At 37.0% G+C, this 17,885-nt stretch overlaps 3 protein-coding genes and 1 long non-coding RNA gene across 5 annotated transcripts; 2 read left to right on the forward strand and 2 right to left on the reverse strand.

The window, feature by feature from the left end:
• Positions 1-688: 688 nt before the first annotated feature.
• Positions 689-7,369, reverse strand: LOC148936115 (uncharacterized). Of its 2 annotated transcripts, none has more exons than XR_016139866.1 (4): positions 7,145-7,369; positions 6,663-6,959; positions 6,001-6,395; positions 689-2,054 (listed from the first exon to the last, which is right to left on the reverse strand). It is a non-coding gene; the product is annotated as an uncharacterized LOC148936115 (long non-coding RNA). The 2 variants fall into 2 exon arrangements; XR_016139865.1 differs by having other exon boundaries at positions 690-2,054; positions 7,149-7,369.
• Positions 7,370-10,749: 3,380 nt separating this feature from the next.
• On the forward strand, positions 10,750-12,641 carry LOC105429530 (uncharacterized). The gene is made up of 3 exons (XM_011642568.3): positions 10,750-11,451; positions 11,516-11,575; positions 11,649-12,641. The coding sequence occupies exons 1-3, from the start codon at positions 11,077-11,079 to the stop codon at positions 12,504-12,506; spliced, it is 1,293 nt and encodes a 430-aa protein (XP_011640870.2). The 5' UTR covers positions 10,750-11,076; the 3' UTR covers positions 12,507-12,641.
• Positions 12,525-13,742, reverse strand: LOC105429531 (uncharacterized). The gene is made up of 2 exons (XM_011642569.3): positions 13,568-13,742; positions 12,525-13,424 (listed from the first exon to the last, which is right to left on the reverse strand). The coding sequence occupies exons 1-2, from the start codon at positions 13,583-13,585 to the stop codon at positions 12,666-12,668; spliced, it is 777 nt and encodes a 258-aa protein (XP_011640871.2). The 5' UTR covers positions 13,586-13,742; the 3' UTR covers positions 12,525-12,665.
• A 37-nt stretch (positions 13,743-13,779) lies between these two features.
• On the forward strand, positions 13,780-17,623 carry Nup107 (nuclear pore complex protein Nup107). The gene is made up of 7 exons (XM_011642571.3): positions 13,780-14,449; positions 14,533-15,017; positions 15,126-15,333; positions 15,471-16,324; positions 16,700-17,017; positions 17,107-17,358; positions 17,442-17,623. The coding sequence occupies exons 1-7, from the start codon at positions 13,939-13,941 to the stop codon at positions 17,541-17,543; spliced, it is 2,730 nt and encodes a 909-aa protein (XP_011640873.2). The 5' UTR covers positions 13,780-13,938; the 3' UTR covers positions 17,544-17,623.
• The last annotated feature ends 262 nt before the right edge of the window (positions 17,624-17,885 follow it).

Below are 17,885 nucleotides of genomic sequence, written 5' to 3' on the forward strand. Positions count from 1 at the left end.
CGAGACGCGTCTTTACTCCGTTTATCTTATAAAAGTCAGCAGTTCTTCGGACTCGGTTTATCCGTCCGGCGGTGTGCCAGCCGACAAAGCCCGGTTGCGCCTCGGGGGCCAATAACGTGACGCCCCTAATATACAACCACGAAAGAGCGGCGCAAACCCCTTCGGCACCCCCTCACCGCCATCGCGTGGCGACCTTCCCGTGTCTGCTAAATCGCGTTGTTGTCATCTTCGAAAGAGATCCACTTCCGTGGCGATAGAAAAGAAAAGCTGCAATCTTTCCACTCGCTGAAAATTTATGTTGGCGCAAAAACGCTTTCGCTAAAAGGATAGAAAGAGATTTGTATGCTAAATTCTAGTCGCGTGTGCGTCTGGTATAAAAATGTTTAAGATGTTCTATGAAGATCTGTGAAGATACGTCGAGAAATTGAGTATTGCGTTGCCGTCGAGACACGTGGTTATTATTTGTAAAATAAGTTTTACAAAAAAAAAATCTTGTCGAAATAATACAATAACAATAGATTTAATTAATGAAATTAGATTATCTAAACATTAACTACTCTCTAGTTAATATTTTTATATAATTTTTTATATTTTATATTTAATTATTTATTATTTTTATACATCATATAATATATATATATATATATATATATATATATATATATATGATGAAAGAAAGAGAGAAAGTAAACATAAATTTCTTAACTTAAGCAACATTAGTGTAATATGACTTAATACTTTCATATATTTTAATAAAAAATATTAACATATTTTTATTATAGCAATATTTTCTTTTATGTTCGAATTTATTATATAATTATATTTTATTATAGAAGAGAATATATAATATAAAACTATTATTAGATAATGAGCTTCTTCATGTCATTTTAATATATGCTTGCGTGCATAATTTTTTAAGCTCTTTAAGTTCTTTAGTCCCTTTGACCGTCAAAATCCAAAGCATACGGATTACTTATTCGCGCAGCCTCTTCGCCTCGTTTATCTCATAAAATTCAGTGATTCTTCGTTTCATCCGGTGACAACAATACGCGACGTGGCCTCAGGGGCCAATAACGACGTCCTTGATACCTTGTCTTCCCTTACAGAATCAGCGTTGAGATTCATTCCCCTTTATGTTGTTAAAAGAAAGCTCGCATCAATTTGAGACATTATCTCATCGCGTTACCAGGGATTAATTTCGCCAATTGGCTATATGTTTCAATAAATAATTCCGGAAATATTAACGATTAACAAATTTGACAGACCAATACGATGCAAAAAAAGTTTCGTCGAAATAATTTAATTATTTACAATTTATCTTTAACTATTTATCTAAGCAATTCAAATAAATACAATCCTCACGCTACCACACTGCTTTTATATTGTTGACTGTGTTGCAATTTAAACACATTTAAACACATTTTAAAATGCCAAGAAAAAAAAAGCAATATAAGATATCTATAATAAAATATATTCATTATGAACATATTCGATACGTAAGCACAAATTGTATTAATCCTAAATTCTATTTCTATGCCTCGGATATTCCTCCGTATTACGTATTTTTATTTTAAAAATGTTGCACCAAACCTAAAACACGTAGACGCGAAAGATAACCGAAAAGGCAGAATCATCGCGGCCCGTGTTTCGACGGTAACGCAATACGATCAACGTAGATGCAGACGCACGAAGTGATCTAACTCTTAACACTAGTCGTTTCACGTCAGTTATGGACGTCGGTAATTCCCGTTGGGGTGGCGTTTGATCTTCGCGCCGGTTCGCCGAGTCCATTGTGAATTGTATCTGCTTCCTTTGCGCCTCGATTCCGCTCCACCTCGTCGCTTTCCGCGCCGCGAGCAGCGAGCCACCTCTCTTTTGCAGATTTAATGCCGCCTATTGTAGGGTCCCGCTGGTGCCTTGCATACCTTCCTCGTCTCCTTCCTGCCTCGCGTTCCTCTCCTTCGATCGTCGCCGCTTCGTGGAGGACCGTTTATTCGTTCTCCACAGATCCATGATGTAACAATTACGCCCACGAGTTATCATCCTCGAGATCGCTAGTGTCAAAAGAACACCTTTTCCTCTTTGCTCACGTCTAATCGACTATATATGTATATGTGTGTGTGTGTGTGTGTGTGTGTGCGTGCGTGCGTGCGCGCGTGTGTGTGTGTGTGTGTGTGTGTGTGTGTGTGTGTGTGTGTGTGTGTGTGTGTGTGTGTAATAAAAGAGATTTCTCTACCAATTCCTAATTAGGTACTCAAAAAAGAATATGGTTTATTATAATAAAAAAACATGTGAGAAGTTTTAATGCTAAAAGAAAATTGATATTTTACTAAGTTACAAAATTAATTTATAATCTTCATTTATAATCTTCATCTGTACAAAAGCATTAAGTCTATTCATTATCTTATCTATTCGTTTTTAATTAATATATAATTTACTTAAATAATATATGCAATTATTATATGCAATAAAATAAAAGCACTAAGTAGGATAGAACATGCAGAATTAAATAAAACGAATGAAACAATGGCAATAATGGCACGTTGATTTCGCTTGAAAAATAGAGAGTAGATTCGCGCGCGGAATAGCGAGTTCGGAGGAAACACGCGGATAGATATACAAGGATCGACAAAGAGAAAAGATCGGATGCAACGAACGGCGACTACGCCGCTGCTAAATAAACTGAAGCCTTCTCTCTGTACAGCAGTCCGGGGGGGATGGCAGGGAAGGGGATCACAGGGGGAGGGGGGGGGGGTTACTGCACACCCCGGCGTGACTGCGGGGATTTTATTAACTTCTGCACAACGGCGGCGCGCCGCACGTCTCGCTCGGAGCAGAGAGAAAACGGAGCAGACCTCGACCCCGACACAAACAGCCAAATAAAGAGATAGTAATTATTGTGTTTGTGCCCGGTTTATTTCTTCGCTGCCGACTCGCGTCCCTTGAAACGATCCTTCACCTCACTTCATCCTCCCTATTTTCTCTTCGCCTCATGACGCCCACCTTTATCAGACTATTATACTTCTTTTCTATTACACATTCGGTCTCCTTTCAGTCACGTGGAGTAACAACGAATCATCCAAGTCAATTATCTCAAACGCGTCTGATTTCTCTATTGTCGCGCGGTTATTTGTTCTTTAGAGCATACGAAATTGTTGTGATGAAATTTATTAAATTATGACGTTGTGATGAATGTTGTACGTATATCAATTTGATGTTCTCGAATTTACGAATGAGGCGAACGGCTGATGTAAGTTACATCTAGAATTGCGAAGCGATCAAGTTTTGAAATAAATAAAAATTTTACATCAATTGAAAAAAATAGATCGCGTTAAGAAAAAATATTTTACGTACAAATTTCTCACTATACTATTATACTGTCACCTTGCGAAACATCCAAGTAATTTTTTCATGTTTCGTCTAATTAATTATTTCACTTACCGGCGTGATATCGATCCAAAATTGAATATCATTAAGATAAAATTTCATGTTAAAATTAACGTTAAAATTGAAGTCAAGTATCAAAACTCTACTTGAAAAAAAAGCTAGACTTTAAATGAGTTCAACAAAAAATCTCCGGTAGTCGGGAGACTTTTGTTTATCGACCAAAATTATATGTTGAATCATCGATCGTTGCGATACTAGGAGTATCGGACACTGATGGAACATTCGGAAGTCCGATCGGAGCCATCGGCTTTGATCCGTTGCACATATCCAGCATCTCGCACGTGGCTGAATGTCCCCCATTCCCGGGACCGCGTCCTCCTCTTCGCCTCTCTTCGAAGCCACCCTCCTTCCTCCGCCACCCTCTCTTTCGTCATATTCACGGGGAATTTCAAATGATCGCGAAATAACTGCTCACTTATATCAATTCACCGACTGCTCTTTATAAAGACGCATTCACGCGTATCATCCGTGATCCTGCCCCCTACGCATGTCAAGGACTTGCTTTTCTCACCCCCATGCACAGTGGCGGATTACCTAACAGGCGAGTAAGAAGCTTGTCTGAAAACTTAATGTAGCATAACAATAATTTTAATTGTTATTTTCTACAGAAAGAATATATTATTTTTAAAAATAATAATAATATATAAATAAACTTTAAAATTTTCTTCCATTTTAGATTTTCTATCAATTTTCTCGATGAAGGTGCCAGAAATTAATTTGCACCTTGGGTCTTTAAAGGCTTTAATCCGCAACTGCCAAACTTCTTTCTGCTCTTTCGGTGGACAATTCTTTTCTCCTCTTTTAGGGCATAATCCCCGAAATGATCTCAAGTCTTCTCGACAACCATCATCAACCCCGGTGCTTCGCCTTTCTTTCTATTACACATTCGGTCTTCTTTCACGTGGAGATCATTTCACGTGGAGTAACAACGAATCATCCTAGTCAATTATCTCGAACGCGTCCAATCTCTCTATTGTGAGAGAGATCGCGCGCTAATTGCCCTTTAGAGCATACGAAATTGTTACGATGAGAGCTATTAATGAGAGCTATAAATTATGACGTGATGAATGTTGTACGCATATCATTTTGATGTTCTCGAATTTACGAATGAAGCGAAACAGCTGATGTAAGTTGCATCTAGAATTGGTCAAGTTTTGAAATAAATGAAAATTATACATCAATTGAAAAAAAATAGATTGAGTTAAGAAAAAATATTTTACGTCAAAATTTCTCTCTAACTTTTGCGACATAGACTTTTTAAATATATCAAAGATTTTAACAGGTTAATGTGTGGCAAATGGGATTAAAATTGAGTTAAAATTAATCTTTAAAAAGAAGCACGCGTTCTTTGAATGTCCTGTTGCCTTACGACAGAGCATAGCATTTTATAAAATTGCACGATACCTTTTAGCTTAATTGGACAGGATAGAGGACAAAATCCGCAGACACCGATTACGCATTTGAGGGCTAGCCAATAGAGGAAGCAGAAGGCAGAGGATCGGTCTCGAGGAGAGGAGATGATCGTTCTCGAAGGGATTTCTCTGGTGGGTGACGCCGCAGCGTGCGATTCAGGAGACAATGGCCAGAAGAACGGGGAGGAAATATAATTGAGCGATTTGAGACGCCGCCTTGGGAAAAGGGAAAAAGAGGCGAGGACAGGAAGGGAGATAGGATCCGGCCCGATAAAGTATAATTATTTTCCGATAGAGTGGAAATTATTCGGGAACGAGCCGTCGGGCTATTGACGATATTCATACTTTTATTAAACGACTCTCTGACTGTCCTTTCGTATCCTCCGCTTCGCTATTCGCCCCCGTTCTCGAATACCTTTCCGTTTCAACACTTACCTCGAGATGTAATATTACACACGGTGCAAAGAACTTTAGGTCAAATATATATCATTTCGATAAGCGAATAATTAACTGATACTTGACGTTTACAAAAGTTCTATTATATAGTTTCATAAAATAGTGCGTTTGTTAAAGTCATAATAATTATTTAAAACCTTCCATATTGCGTCTGTTTTCACGCTTTTTGTATACCTAATAAATTAGATAAATATTTATGGATATCACTACAAAGATTTTACGTTAATAATTGATATTTAAAGTCTTCGATCTAGAAAATATTTAAAATAAAAGTGAAACTATATCTTCCTATGAGAACTATATCATCCTAATTGGCGCGTGTTGAGAAATCGCTCGGAAAAATTGCTGCAAACTAAAAGAGCGTAATTTTCGAGGTAACGCATACATATATATATATATAGAGTCCAGGGAGATCGTACATCGGGGAGATTTTTCTTCAAAGCAATGTCTCGCGAGAATGTGCCTCGCATCAGTTTTGCAGTATCTTACTTTATGAAGGCAGGAGGACCCCGCCCTCTGCTGATGACACGTTGATAATGATACTCCGCAGCTATTCACGAGCGAGTAACATTGTTAACTTTGCAATACAGGAGAAGGGTAATCACGGGGGTGGGCGAGGTAGGACGATGCGGACAGAGAATGGTAGGAAGAGGGATAAAGCGACGCGGAGAAAGCGAGATCTCACCCATTGTAAGGCAGGGGATGATAATAGGTTGACATCTGCACTCAGCAGCTCCGGTTCCAGCAGCTCGTTGGAAACGCAATTAATATTCGTAATTATGCCGCATCCCCCCACCTACCGCCCTTAGTCGCCTCTCGCCCCTCATCCCTCTCTGCCGCCTCGACCGGGGCACGTTTCTTACTCCTTCGTTATCTTCCTCCTGTCGAAGAACGAGATTTAACGAGATAAGTTGTCATCGCGATATCTGTCTTTCTTTTCCTTTCTTTTTTTATTTTGTCAGCTGCTAAGGAAAATCCGGTGACAATTTTATTTTGAACTTTCGTTCGAACGATGTCCGATGATATTTCATTTATAGATTCATCTTTATCATCTGACTATAATAATTCAACTAGTTACAGCTGAAAAAATAAACATAAAATATACGGCATAAGATAATGTATGCAAGACATAGCAATTTATATCTGATTTGACTAATGTAAAATTAAAAAATTATATTGTAGAATATTAAATGCCTATTAATTAATGTTTGTCTATAATTGATTCATTAATAATTAACCTATTATACTCTTATTAACTATTTACTACTTATTAATTTATTATAGCTCCTACTTTTTATAATTAATTTATAATTTTATACACGGAATATATACAATTAATTCATTTACCTATAACAAAAATACGGAGAACGTACCAATTCAACATGTAGTAAGAGGAAAGATGTAAAATCTGTTTTATCGAGACTACATTATGGAAATTTTGATTGTCACTCGCAATAATGGGTAATGCATATGGAATTTATGTGCGGCATTGAGGTAACCCTCTATTCTATCACCCTTCTAAAAACTGTCATGTTCAGTATACCACCTGCCGCTTAGTCTAATTGCGGACACGGAAAACAAGCGTCAAAGTGTCGAACATTCCAAATCCTAGTCCCGATTTTATGCAATCGTGTAGTTCAACGTCTAGTATGGCAGAAAACGTAATAAGATTGCGTTATGTAATGCAACTACTACTTGTACTTCATCTTCTTCTCTTTGTATGTATTTTTTCTATTTTTTATATTACATTATATTTTTTAATATAAACTATAGTAAAGCATAGTAAAGCATATATATGTATATAGTTTATATTTTCAAGTGTGTTTTACCCACAAAATATAGCTTTTTAATATTTAGTATCTCAAACTCAGTTCGCAATTCTCCATGTATGTGACGAGTATAATTGAACTTGCACTTGTCACAGTTAACACTCTCGCGGAAAAGAAATCCGAGCGGAAGAAGAGACGGAGCGACGGAGAAACCTCCGGCGAAATAGGGATAACCGCGGTCACAAGCGCGGTCAGAAATGCAGACGTGCCTTTCGTTTTTACGCTATCCAGTCTGTTGCTGCAAAATATATAATCTCGCGGCATGCGGGAGGGAGGAGAGGGAGGGGGGGAGAGGTACGATTCAATGGAGCGGAAATTACGCAACGGAATTTGCGACTTCTCGTCCACCGTAAGCCCCCGCTGTCCAAATAGAAAATGGATTAAGAGCATCGAGGTACAGTTTCGAAGCGGAGTCGTAGATATTATCGGTAATAGCGCAATTATGATAATGGCGGGTAATTCTGCACAAAATTCAGATAGGGAGAAAGAGAGAGAGAGAGAGAGAGAGAGGGAGGGAGGGAGGGAGGGAAGGAGAAGGAGGGGGGAGAGAGAGAGAGAGAGAGAGAGAGAGAGAGAGAGAGAGAGAGAGGGAGATAAACGGGCGAACTGAGACTGCTAATGAAGGAAACAGTTAGATTCAAACGGCCTCCAATAATTATCCTGCCAGCCATCCATATTATAGTCTCGACAATGCACGAAATTGTTCACACTTCCCTTAACAGTACATCTAACGCTCTGTAGTTCCTGAATGCCGGATGGAAAAGGGTGGCTGAGAAAGGGGACTAGCGTTACTACTCGAATTCTTACGACATGATCATACGATCTGGATGCATCGCTAGTGCAGTTTTCGGTCGAACATCTAAAAGAGCACAAGTATATACATATTTTGAATAATAATTTCACGTTGATCAAATGCTAATTAAAATATGCGTATTTCAAACGTGTCATGCCTTTTTAGATTGATCATTAGTAAATTCTATTACACCGTAGTCTGACTTTGCACAAGCGACAGTGTATATTAATCTATGTGGAAAATTTTGCATGAAAATTTTTAAAAACACGTAAAAACAAAGAATTTTACGTAGCATTTCAATTTCTTCCGTCGCGAGTACGGCGTAAGATTTAATCACGTTACATGACTCGATTCGAACTTCGAAAAGGAAAGCTGAAAGAGAATTAATATCTCGATCTCGCGCTGGCGAAAATTAAAACGCACAAAGTGTAATGCAATCATATATTATCGTTTGGGGGGAGAGGAGCTTTACTATACGTTAAGCTTCAGTCACGACTGCACTAACTTAGGGAATACAGTCGCACCGATGAATGCACGTCGAACGATCGTACGGACCGGCAAATTCATGCCATTTAGGATTGAACCTCGAAGCCAGAGGCCCGGTCTCGCGGCGTTGATGTGTTGATATTAGTAGAGCTAATTTGATAGTTTAATCAATTTCCGTAAGCCGACGGGAGTTTAATAGTGATGTCATCATTTTCAACGGGGCACAATGAGGTTAATCTCGCTCGACGAGCTAATATTCGGAGAGTTAATAGAGTTTCAAATGCAGGCAGGGCCGTTATTTGCCCGCATCCGTTCGCGAGCATACACGTACGTCGAGGTATCGAAGCATTAGGGAAAAAAAAAAAAAAGGGTAAATCTAGTCGCCCGGCGAAGGAAGAAACCTCCGTCTCAACCGATATCAAATCACGATACGATCCGCGATAATTCTTCGCCGTGTTGAATCATTATCATCGGTAAAAACGAAGATTCGATCGATGCTGCTCCCCAAATACAGCGCATTGCGCGATATAACCGCAGATTACAATTGTTGTAATCGAAGCAATCACAAAAGTCGTCCAAAACATGGCCGATCAAAATGTACATGAAGTAAATGGAGCTTCTTCTGCCGAGTGAAATGATCAACAAAAACCTTGAACTCCTGCAAACAGAATTCATTTTTTTAATTTCAATGATTAATAAAAGGAACATGGGGGAATAAATGAAAGAGAGTCTAGTAGAAACAAAGAAAATGAATACATCCAGATAGGACGAAATAAAAGTCCGCGCGGTAACGCGCGAGCGAAAGCGGCTACAGAGTCGACGAAGATTACGCGCGGGAGTGAAATTAAAGATTCGCGGGTGTGTTTCATAGTTTTCGTTCAAGCGGCCCTGCGATGCGAATTCCCAAGCGGGCATATTAGGTGGAGGTACGCAGTTAGGCAATAACCGCTGTCAATAGAACCCGGCCTCTCTTCCTCTTCCTCCTCCTCCTCCTCCTCCTCCTCCTCCTCTTCCTCCTCCTCTTCCCCTTCCTCCTCCTCTTTCTCCTCCTCCTTCTCCTCCTCTCCTGAAGTGGCCCCCACTCGAAAATGCTACTCGCTAAATTAGGTAGGTTATATGGGTTTCGTTTCATTTGCGAGCAAACTTTAATAAACGTTAAAATTGCGTAAAAGAGCAAGGTTTTCAGACGGACGGATCAGGGTCGGGCTGATCTCTCATCGTTGGAAGACGGTACGTACAAATACCGCGAACTCTACGCTAAAAACCACCGCGCGGTATATTTGTTCGCGATTATTACACTTTATTAAACGGTAAATATAAATATAGAGATAACTTTGGAAAATCATGAGCACTCAATGAGAAGAAAGCGAAAAAGCTCTGCAAAGACAGAAAAAAGATCAAAACGATAATTTATATAAGAAGAATTTATATAAGAAGAATTTATATAAGAAAAAAGATCAAAACGATAATTTATATATAAGTGCAAAATAACATACGTCTAAAAACTTAATATTTAATATTACATTTATAAAACATAATTTATATTTTCCAAAAATCAAATTGTAGATACAACGTCCCTCTTAAATCCTTACTATTCCTTCGCTTCTTCGTTACAATAGCTCTTCTTTGCTATCCCCTTTCTTTATTATCCTTTATTATCCTTTAGACTTTTAGCTTTTTAGAAAACTATCCCCTTTATTGATATCAAGAAATAATCTTAAAGATTTAATTATCATTTAATTCTCATTTAATTATTTTCATTTTTTTGTATTCGAATAGAAAACAAACTTTAGCTTTTGTCATCTATGTAAACATTGTTCTTATTCTTAGTCTTCTCTTCATTTATTAATATTCTTCATTTCTGCATTCATTTAACTCATATTTTATAAAAATAAAAAAAAATTCTTTAGAAAAATATAGATTATAAGATTATAACACAAATTAAAAGATCAATTTCCTGTATGACCATCTAATTTAACATTAGCACGTGTATTATCCTTTTCAAATCTTATAAATCTAATGACTATTATCGAAAAAACTAAAGAAGCTTACATATCTTCTTATTAAAGGATTAAAGTATTAGCGTATTAAATGCTAATTCTGCTGTCATCTAGCATCAAACTTTTACAATACAATCTTTTAAATACAATCTCGGATATCTTCTCACGTACAATGCAATTTCTGCTATCTTCTCATCTAACTATCCAGTTATCGATTAGTCAGAACACTGTATTATTGATCTCTCATCCGATTGAAAGTCGGATAGATAGAATTCTGCAAATTCATATGTATAATGAATTGAATAACCCTTATGAGCTCTCTCTAGTGGCCATCAACGGTATCTCAGTTGAGAAAGATCTGTCAGATCAGACTATCAAAAAGGTTAGAGATCTTTGAGTAGAGGGTGGACGTGCTCTTTTCTGCCTTGCAAAAACTTGAATTGGAATTTCACCTGTATTTTTCCTATTTTTTCTTCCGTTTTCTTGTACCATTTTAATCACTCAACAACAATTTGTGGAGAACGCGTCCACTAAATATTGGCCGTATTCTCATTGGAGTGAGACAGGTGCTACTAAACCGAAAGAAGAAAAAAGATTAGACCACAATTATGTGAATGTACACAAGCTGGTGCGAAATACATTCCTGATAAAAAATGAGCCTCGTAGCGTACGATAGTAGCGACGAGGGATCCGAAAACGAAGATAACGAGCCTGCGGTAGCTGTTGCCGTGAATGATGTGAATAAGGATGCAACGGAAGCTATAACTGTGCAAATAAATGCAAAATTGTCGTTACCTGCCCCGAGGATGATTTCGCAAATTACAAACGATGAAGAGGAAGATAATAATAACGCAGAACCTAACTTCGTACAACTTCTCAGTACACTGCCGAAGCCCAGAGATCCTATTTCTATGGAAAATATTGAGGAAGTGGAGGACGATATTTTATTGAAGAAGGAAACTGAAAGTCAAATCCCAAAGCCAGCAAAGAAACAAACAGTGAAAATATCAGTGCCTTCTTTATCGGAGGTATATATTTGAGTCTTCAATATTTTGTTGAATCATGTTTATATCATTTGATATATTCTTTCAGTTTAAGGATCTTGAAGAAGAGAATGAGAAGAAGCCAGCCAGAATTGTACAACCATCACAAGTAAGTTCAAAAATTTAAAAATCTGAATGAATTCTGAACGGATGTAACTCATGAATTATATTAATTATTGTAGAAAGGTTGTGGTCTCTTTGCTGTTCTGGTACCGCCAAAAAGAGAAACTGCGAGCAGTAAGACACTAATACCTCAGGTTGTTAAAAATGCAACGGTGAAAACAAATATACAGCAATCGAAAATGATGAGAAAATCCAGTACAAGTCAGAGTGATTCTATAGTAAAGAAACAAACTTCAGATAAATTGCATGATGAGTTGAGTTCTGATGAAGAAGAGGCGTCAATAGATTTCTTCAGTTTAGCTGTAGATAAAGATATACCAGATAGTTCCACAACAGGATTATTAGACTCCGAATTGATTTCGGATGACATACATAAATCAAGTGTTGAAGATTCGTTCGTGAGACAGATAAAAGCCAATGATATGATACACGATTCTTCCTCTAGTGTTTTATCAAGCGGACAGTCAAACAAGATATTAATAAGTAACGTTATAAATTTACCAAAGGAAGAAATTTTACTGAAAAATAAAGCGGAGGTTGGTCCAAAACTACCTGTTCCTGAACAAGAATATAACGTTGACGTGGAGGGCAATGTTGCCTTCGATGAGAAAGCAATTGAATATCTTTGTGGAAAACGAGGTATAAAACGCAAAGAAATCGCCGAAGCGGATATCATAGAGATAAATGGAGAGGATATAAAGCCAGATGAAAGGGAATGGCTAGTGAAAGCATTAACAGAAGAGCCTGTACAAAGGCCGGTATCTATGCAGAGTTGCGGAGTTAATTCTCAATCTAAGAAGAAACATCAAATAACTTATCTGGCGCATCAAGCCAAAGCCATGGAACTAGAACTCAAGAATCAGTGGTCTCAGAATAGAATGGCACGGAAACAGACAAAATCGAAATATGGTTTCTAAAAATAAATTTGTACAAGATTTTCTTAACATCTGCACATGTTTTATTTTTAATGTAAATTAATGATAGAAAATATGTATGAAAAAAATGAAGATATCGCGAATATATATATGAAAATATATTGAAATTCAGATAAATTTGAAATTATAATTTCACAAAGCTCACTGAGTTTTTCCCAAAAATGTCTGTTCTAAGCTTTCGTATTCTTTCCTTTTACTTTCCACTAATAATTTAGCCTGTAATAAATTAGGCGGTAAATCGCCATACTGAGCGAGCGATTGATTAAGATCTGTCAATCTGCTTGTTTCTTTTAAATACAATTTATATTTATCCAATATTTTTTCCGAATAAAATTCGTCGACTTGCATGTCACTCAAGTTTGCCTCTAATCTCTCTACAGTTTGTTGGTATTCCTTCAATTTTGCGGATAAAAAAACTTTATTGCAATACAAATTGTTTTTCTCTTCCTCTGTAGTATCAATGGTATTCTTGAGAGAATCAACTGCATCTTGTAGATGATCGAGCTTCTCCTGCAATTTTGTACAATTCCTAAATAATTTATCATATTTCGTGGACATCTGCTTTTCCTCTCGTTGCCGCCTTTTCTCCTCTATAATTCTTCGTTCTCTTATCACTCGCAAAGCTGTTTCATCAAATTCCAGCAACTTCTCAGCTCTCAAGATTGCAGACAGCTTTTCTAAACCCTCTTTTATATCACTGGGTAACGTTTTAACATCCAAATCCAATTTTGTGAGCAAAGCTACCATCTCCTTTGTAAATGCAATATTTTCTTCTGTTGTTTCCGAGATGGCTCTTTGCAGATGTCGAAGCAGAAAGGTTTCCTCGGCACACGTGTTTCCCTCATGACATTTCGCGACATCGGTTGTAAAACCCGGATCATTGTGTGAAATTGATGCTACCTATTTTTGATTATTAATTAATGTCTACTTCTAATAATTATTAATAGTAAAACTACATCTTTAATAATAAACCGTAATAAGATAGTTTTAATGTAAATTCACATTTCAATAAGACTCAACCCTTCAGGAGAGGATCAATTTACCTCACTATCGTTGTCCATTCTATCGATCGCTTTGATCTAATTGTTATTCTTAAATAACTTATTGAATAACGCGTTAAAGGACAAAAATCGTTAGATATCGCAGCTGTGTGCTGGAACATCTTCACCTCTTCAAAAATCCCTACGTCTCCTAGAAAAACGAAGAATGTTGGTATTACATCAAAGCGCGCGTACCGGCGTGTTTGTTTGCCGGAAACCTAACCTCCTAACGTTCAGCCATATAACCTAAAAAAAAAAAACAAGTTGAGAGCACCTTAAATCTCACTATCCGGTGAAAAGCGACAAAAGAATAAACATTCAACAGCGATAGAGAGATCTCCGGTCGGACATCGACCGACAACGACAGGCAGGAAATGGATTCCGATGTCAAGGAGAACCTCGACCAGTCCATTCGCTTGCTGAGCCAGCAGAGTAGTCAGCGGAGAACGTTTTTAAGATTAAGCGGCAAGAGTAACACCCCGAAGAGGATATCTCTGCAGGTAGCTGGTCAGTCGCGAAAGGATGCCGATGACGGTAGGCAAACGCTCGGCGAGGCATACAGTCCAGGGCCGGTCGACAGATCCTCGGGATCCAGGCTGAAAGTTCAGAATATCGAGCTTGAGACGTCGTTGACTCTCGCGCCCCACGAGATCCGCGATATAATGATGCGTTCGGAGAGGAACGACATCACGATCAAGGAAATGATGGAGGATAGCACGGCGACCGGGGCGATCCTAAAGGCAAACGAACCATGGCGGGAAGCCAAGACCAAGCTCTACTATGACTTCCTGCAGAGTGTGCAAGTACACTTCTCGGAGGCACAGGTATTCGACACTATCGCGGATTTCATACAAAATTGCACTGACACGTTGGACATAATGAGAGGTATTGAAAGATACTAGACATATTGACTTTGTATTCTATTATTGAATTATTTTAAATAACAAAATATCTCATTGTATTAACAGGTATGCAGTCTAAAGTTGAGAATACGGAAATAGCAGAAGAGGAACTTTCTTTGGAAAGTGAGAGAAACACATGGAGATTGATATACTGCCTTTATCAAAACCGTATAAGTAGCGCTGGTTTGTCTACTCAAATGGAACATGATGGAATAATAAACAACAATTACATCTCTGAGAAGGATGTTATAGAAAATTTGTTCAAATCTGAGAGTTATATCAGAGAATATCAATTGATTATCGATTGGTTAGAAAAGAATGCTTTGGATCAAGCAGACAAATGTCCATCGATAGAACTCTTTACTGATAAAACGGTAGCTTGGGAAAATACAGTTCATCAGTTGCATAATCAAAAGTTAGGAATTGCGTTTAGTTCGTCCAGACCACTAGTATCATCGCTTGATCCTGATGCGCCAATACGGGAAGGTAAACCATTACATGATCTGGATAGAGAAGATGACGCCAGACTCGAAAAAAGAATGTTCATAGAGGTATATATCTGTTTTCAATTAAAATTATATAACATAAATCTGATACAAAAGTAATTTAGAAGACTAAAGTAATATAATTATTATATTTTAAAATGATGTATATTACAGGTCCGATGTGGACGTCTTCAGAAAGCACAAGAATTAGCCAAGCACTGTGGTCAACCTTGGAGAGCTGCATGTTTATTAGGATGGATTCCTAATCATGATCCAAATTATAGTAATCCATTGACAGACACGAAATTGCCAATCGAAGGCAATCCTAATAGAAGTCTTTGGAAAATTTGCGCTTGGGAACTATCTCAAGATAAACGTATAGGTAAACATTTATATTTAATAAATATTAGATCGTAACTATGAGTTATATAATTTTAAATTAGTAATTTTTGTAATATGGTATATTTTTATGCTTCCTTATAAATAAATTATAAATGCGATAAATATTTTTTCATGCAGGTGTATTCTATCGTGCTATATATGCAAGTCTCTGTGGCAATGTTCAGCTATTACTACAGATAGCATCATCTTGGCAAGATGCATTGTGGGCATACGTGAAGACCCTTCTAGATATCAAAGTCGAATCAACACTGCGATTAATGATGGTGAAAATTTATACATCTATGCCGGATGAATATTGGAAGAATGAAATTTCTTTAGAAGACGCGTTCAAAGAGTTGCATGCATCAAAGAATCCATTAATACGTGCACAATCTAACAAACCCGATCATTTAATTCAAAAATATGTAATATTAGATCAAATACCAAAATTAATGGAAGAAATCGAAACTATGATAGATGTTGGCACCTGCGATCCACAGTTCCTGAGATTTCTGGCGCATTTAATATTATTCTTCAGACAGATTGGAAAAAGTACAAAGGATAAAGTGGAAGACAAAGTATTGTTAGCATATGTTCGTGTTCTTATTGAAATGGGCGATCCAACTTTAATCGCGTTCTACACGGCAACGTTGCCTCAAGAGGATCAAATAACCAACTACGCTTCTTATTTGGAGAGAGTTAAAGATCACGAAGAGCGTAAAAAATGTTTAAGTGCTGCGGAAAAAGCGAATTTGAATGTAGAAGCGATCACGAAATTGGTAGTGAAGAATATACGTAAGAAAAACATAGAATCTGACCCAATGGATCTAAAAGGAACCGTCACTGATGCAGACATGGAGAAGATTGATGCACTCGACTGGTTGATTTTCTATCCAAGTCAGAGAGAAGAAGCTCTATGGCAAACCAACGCACTCATTAGATATTTCCTTACTAATGAAAAGATCGATGCGGCTCGAAAAGCATTTAACAAGGTAAACATAATTGTTATAATTATTGTATGAACTTGCTCAAAATTTATGATATAATTCATAAATAATTCTGTACTGAATGGCTTTTATTAGTAGTATAGGAGAGACAGAAAAATCAACGAGAATGGTTGGATTCGAACTCGGTTCTTTATTATTTAGCCGCAATACTTAGTATGACTTAGTCTGTATGACCACGACAATTTCTTATAAATGTTTACATTTCTAATCTTCTAATATCTAAATCTAATATCTAAAGACTGTTTAGGATTCTTTATTATTTATATTACTTACTTTATTTTTCCTACTAAATTTAATTAATTTATCACAATAATTATAATGTAAAATAATAGTTGTGAAATGATTTTTGTATATACATAGATCCCGGCAGATTCGATTGAAACAGTTATATCCGAGTATCCGAGTATGGATTGTACACTTATGAATCTTACACTAACTAATAATTTATCGAAAAAAGCGGCTGCGTCGATAAGAGAATATCTTTGTTACAAAACGTACCTTGATGCTCAAGAAGGTTTCGGTGAATGGTTCTCTCATTACCATCACGGTAAACCCACGCCACCGGAAGAGTTACCAACGTACGCCACGTTCACGGAAAAAGTTGCGTACGATCATAGAAAAACGCAATACAATTTAGAATTAGAAAGATGGAAATCTACGATGCAGCATCATACAAAAGTACGTGAAAAATAAGAACGATACGGGCGGAATCGAATAAAAAATAAAAATTTAATATTGAAATGTAAAACTAAATATATTTTTTTCAGGCTGTGAAACAATTATTATTTAATGTTCTATTATTCCCTGATGGTGGTTGGCTCGTCGATACCAAAAGTAGCGATTTGATGGATGCTACGCCCGAGGATGAGCTTAGGGATCATCAGATGGAAAAACTGCGCGAGCTTTGTATTCCTAAAATCACACTTTTGCTATATTCGGTAATGTCCGAAATGAATGAGCACGACGGCTGCATGCAATTGGCCGACATACTCGCCTCCGAACAACATCAGCTATACAAAGTATGGACAATAAAATAAATATTTTAACATATTAAAATATCAATTGTATAAAAATGTATTAACACGTTGTTATTCTTATATAGGTATTTTCGAAGGGAAAACTACGTGAAGTATTCAGAAAGATTTGCGAATCTTCTCTCGTCTTAATGGACCAAAAGAAAGATCCTTGGGGATATCCAAAATAATATTTAAATATATAACATATTAACTGTATAAACCTTTTTTACGTCGTTGCATTAAATATATAGGCAATCTTCATGGTTCCTTTTCTGCTTTTTTTTTTCTTTTTTTATAAAACCAGTTTATTGTCAACCACAAGAAGTGAATATAAAATTTGATACAATGTTCAATAATTCGTAATCATAATATATCATATACCTCGTGATTACTTATATAGATATGCTCGTTTTATCCAATTATTAATAAATGTGGCGCTATCAAAGCCATTAAGATTAATGTGTGAAATGTGCGACAAAACTCATTAGTTCGTAAAAGAGCAGAACATCCTGAGATACATTTCGCAGCGA

This window comes from Pogonomyrmex barbatus, unplaced genomic scaffold (assembly GCF_055798465.1).
Source record: "Pogonomyrmex barbatus isolate J1 unplaced genomic scaffold, ASM5579846v1 scaffold3, whole genome shotgun sequence".
NCBI classification, from domain to species: domain Eukaryota; kingdom Metazoa; phylum Arthropoda; class Insecta; order Hymenoptera; family Formicidae; genus Pogonomyrmex; species Pogonomyrmex barbatus.

Coding starts and splice junctions, on each gene's coding strand:
- LOC105429530 (XM_011642568.3), top strand. CDS start 11,077: ATGAGCCTCGTAGCGTACGATAGTAGCGACGAGGGATCCGAAAACGAA. Junction 11,452..11,515: donor CAGTGCCTTCTTTATCGGAG/GTATATATTTGA, acceptor ATATTCTTTCAG/TTTAAGGATCTTGAAGAAGA. Junction 11,576..11,648: donor GAATTGTACAACCATCACAA/GTAAGTTCAAAA, acceptor TAATTATTGTAG/AAAGGTTGTGGTCTCTTTGC.
- Nup107 (XM_011642571.3), top strand. CDS start 13,939: ATGGATTCCGATGTCAAGGAGAACCTCGACCAGTCCATTCGCTTGCTG. Junction 16,325..16,699: donor CTCGAAAAGCATTTAACAAG/GTAAACATAATT, acceptor GTATATACATAG/ATCCCGGCAGATTCGATTGA. Junction 17,359..17,441: donor AACAACATCAGCTATACAAA/GTATGGACAATA, acceptor ATTCTTATATAG/GTATTTTCGAAGGGAAAACT.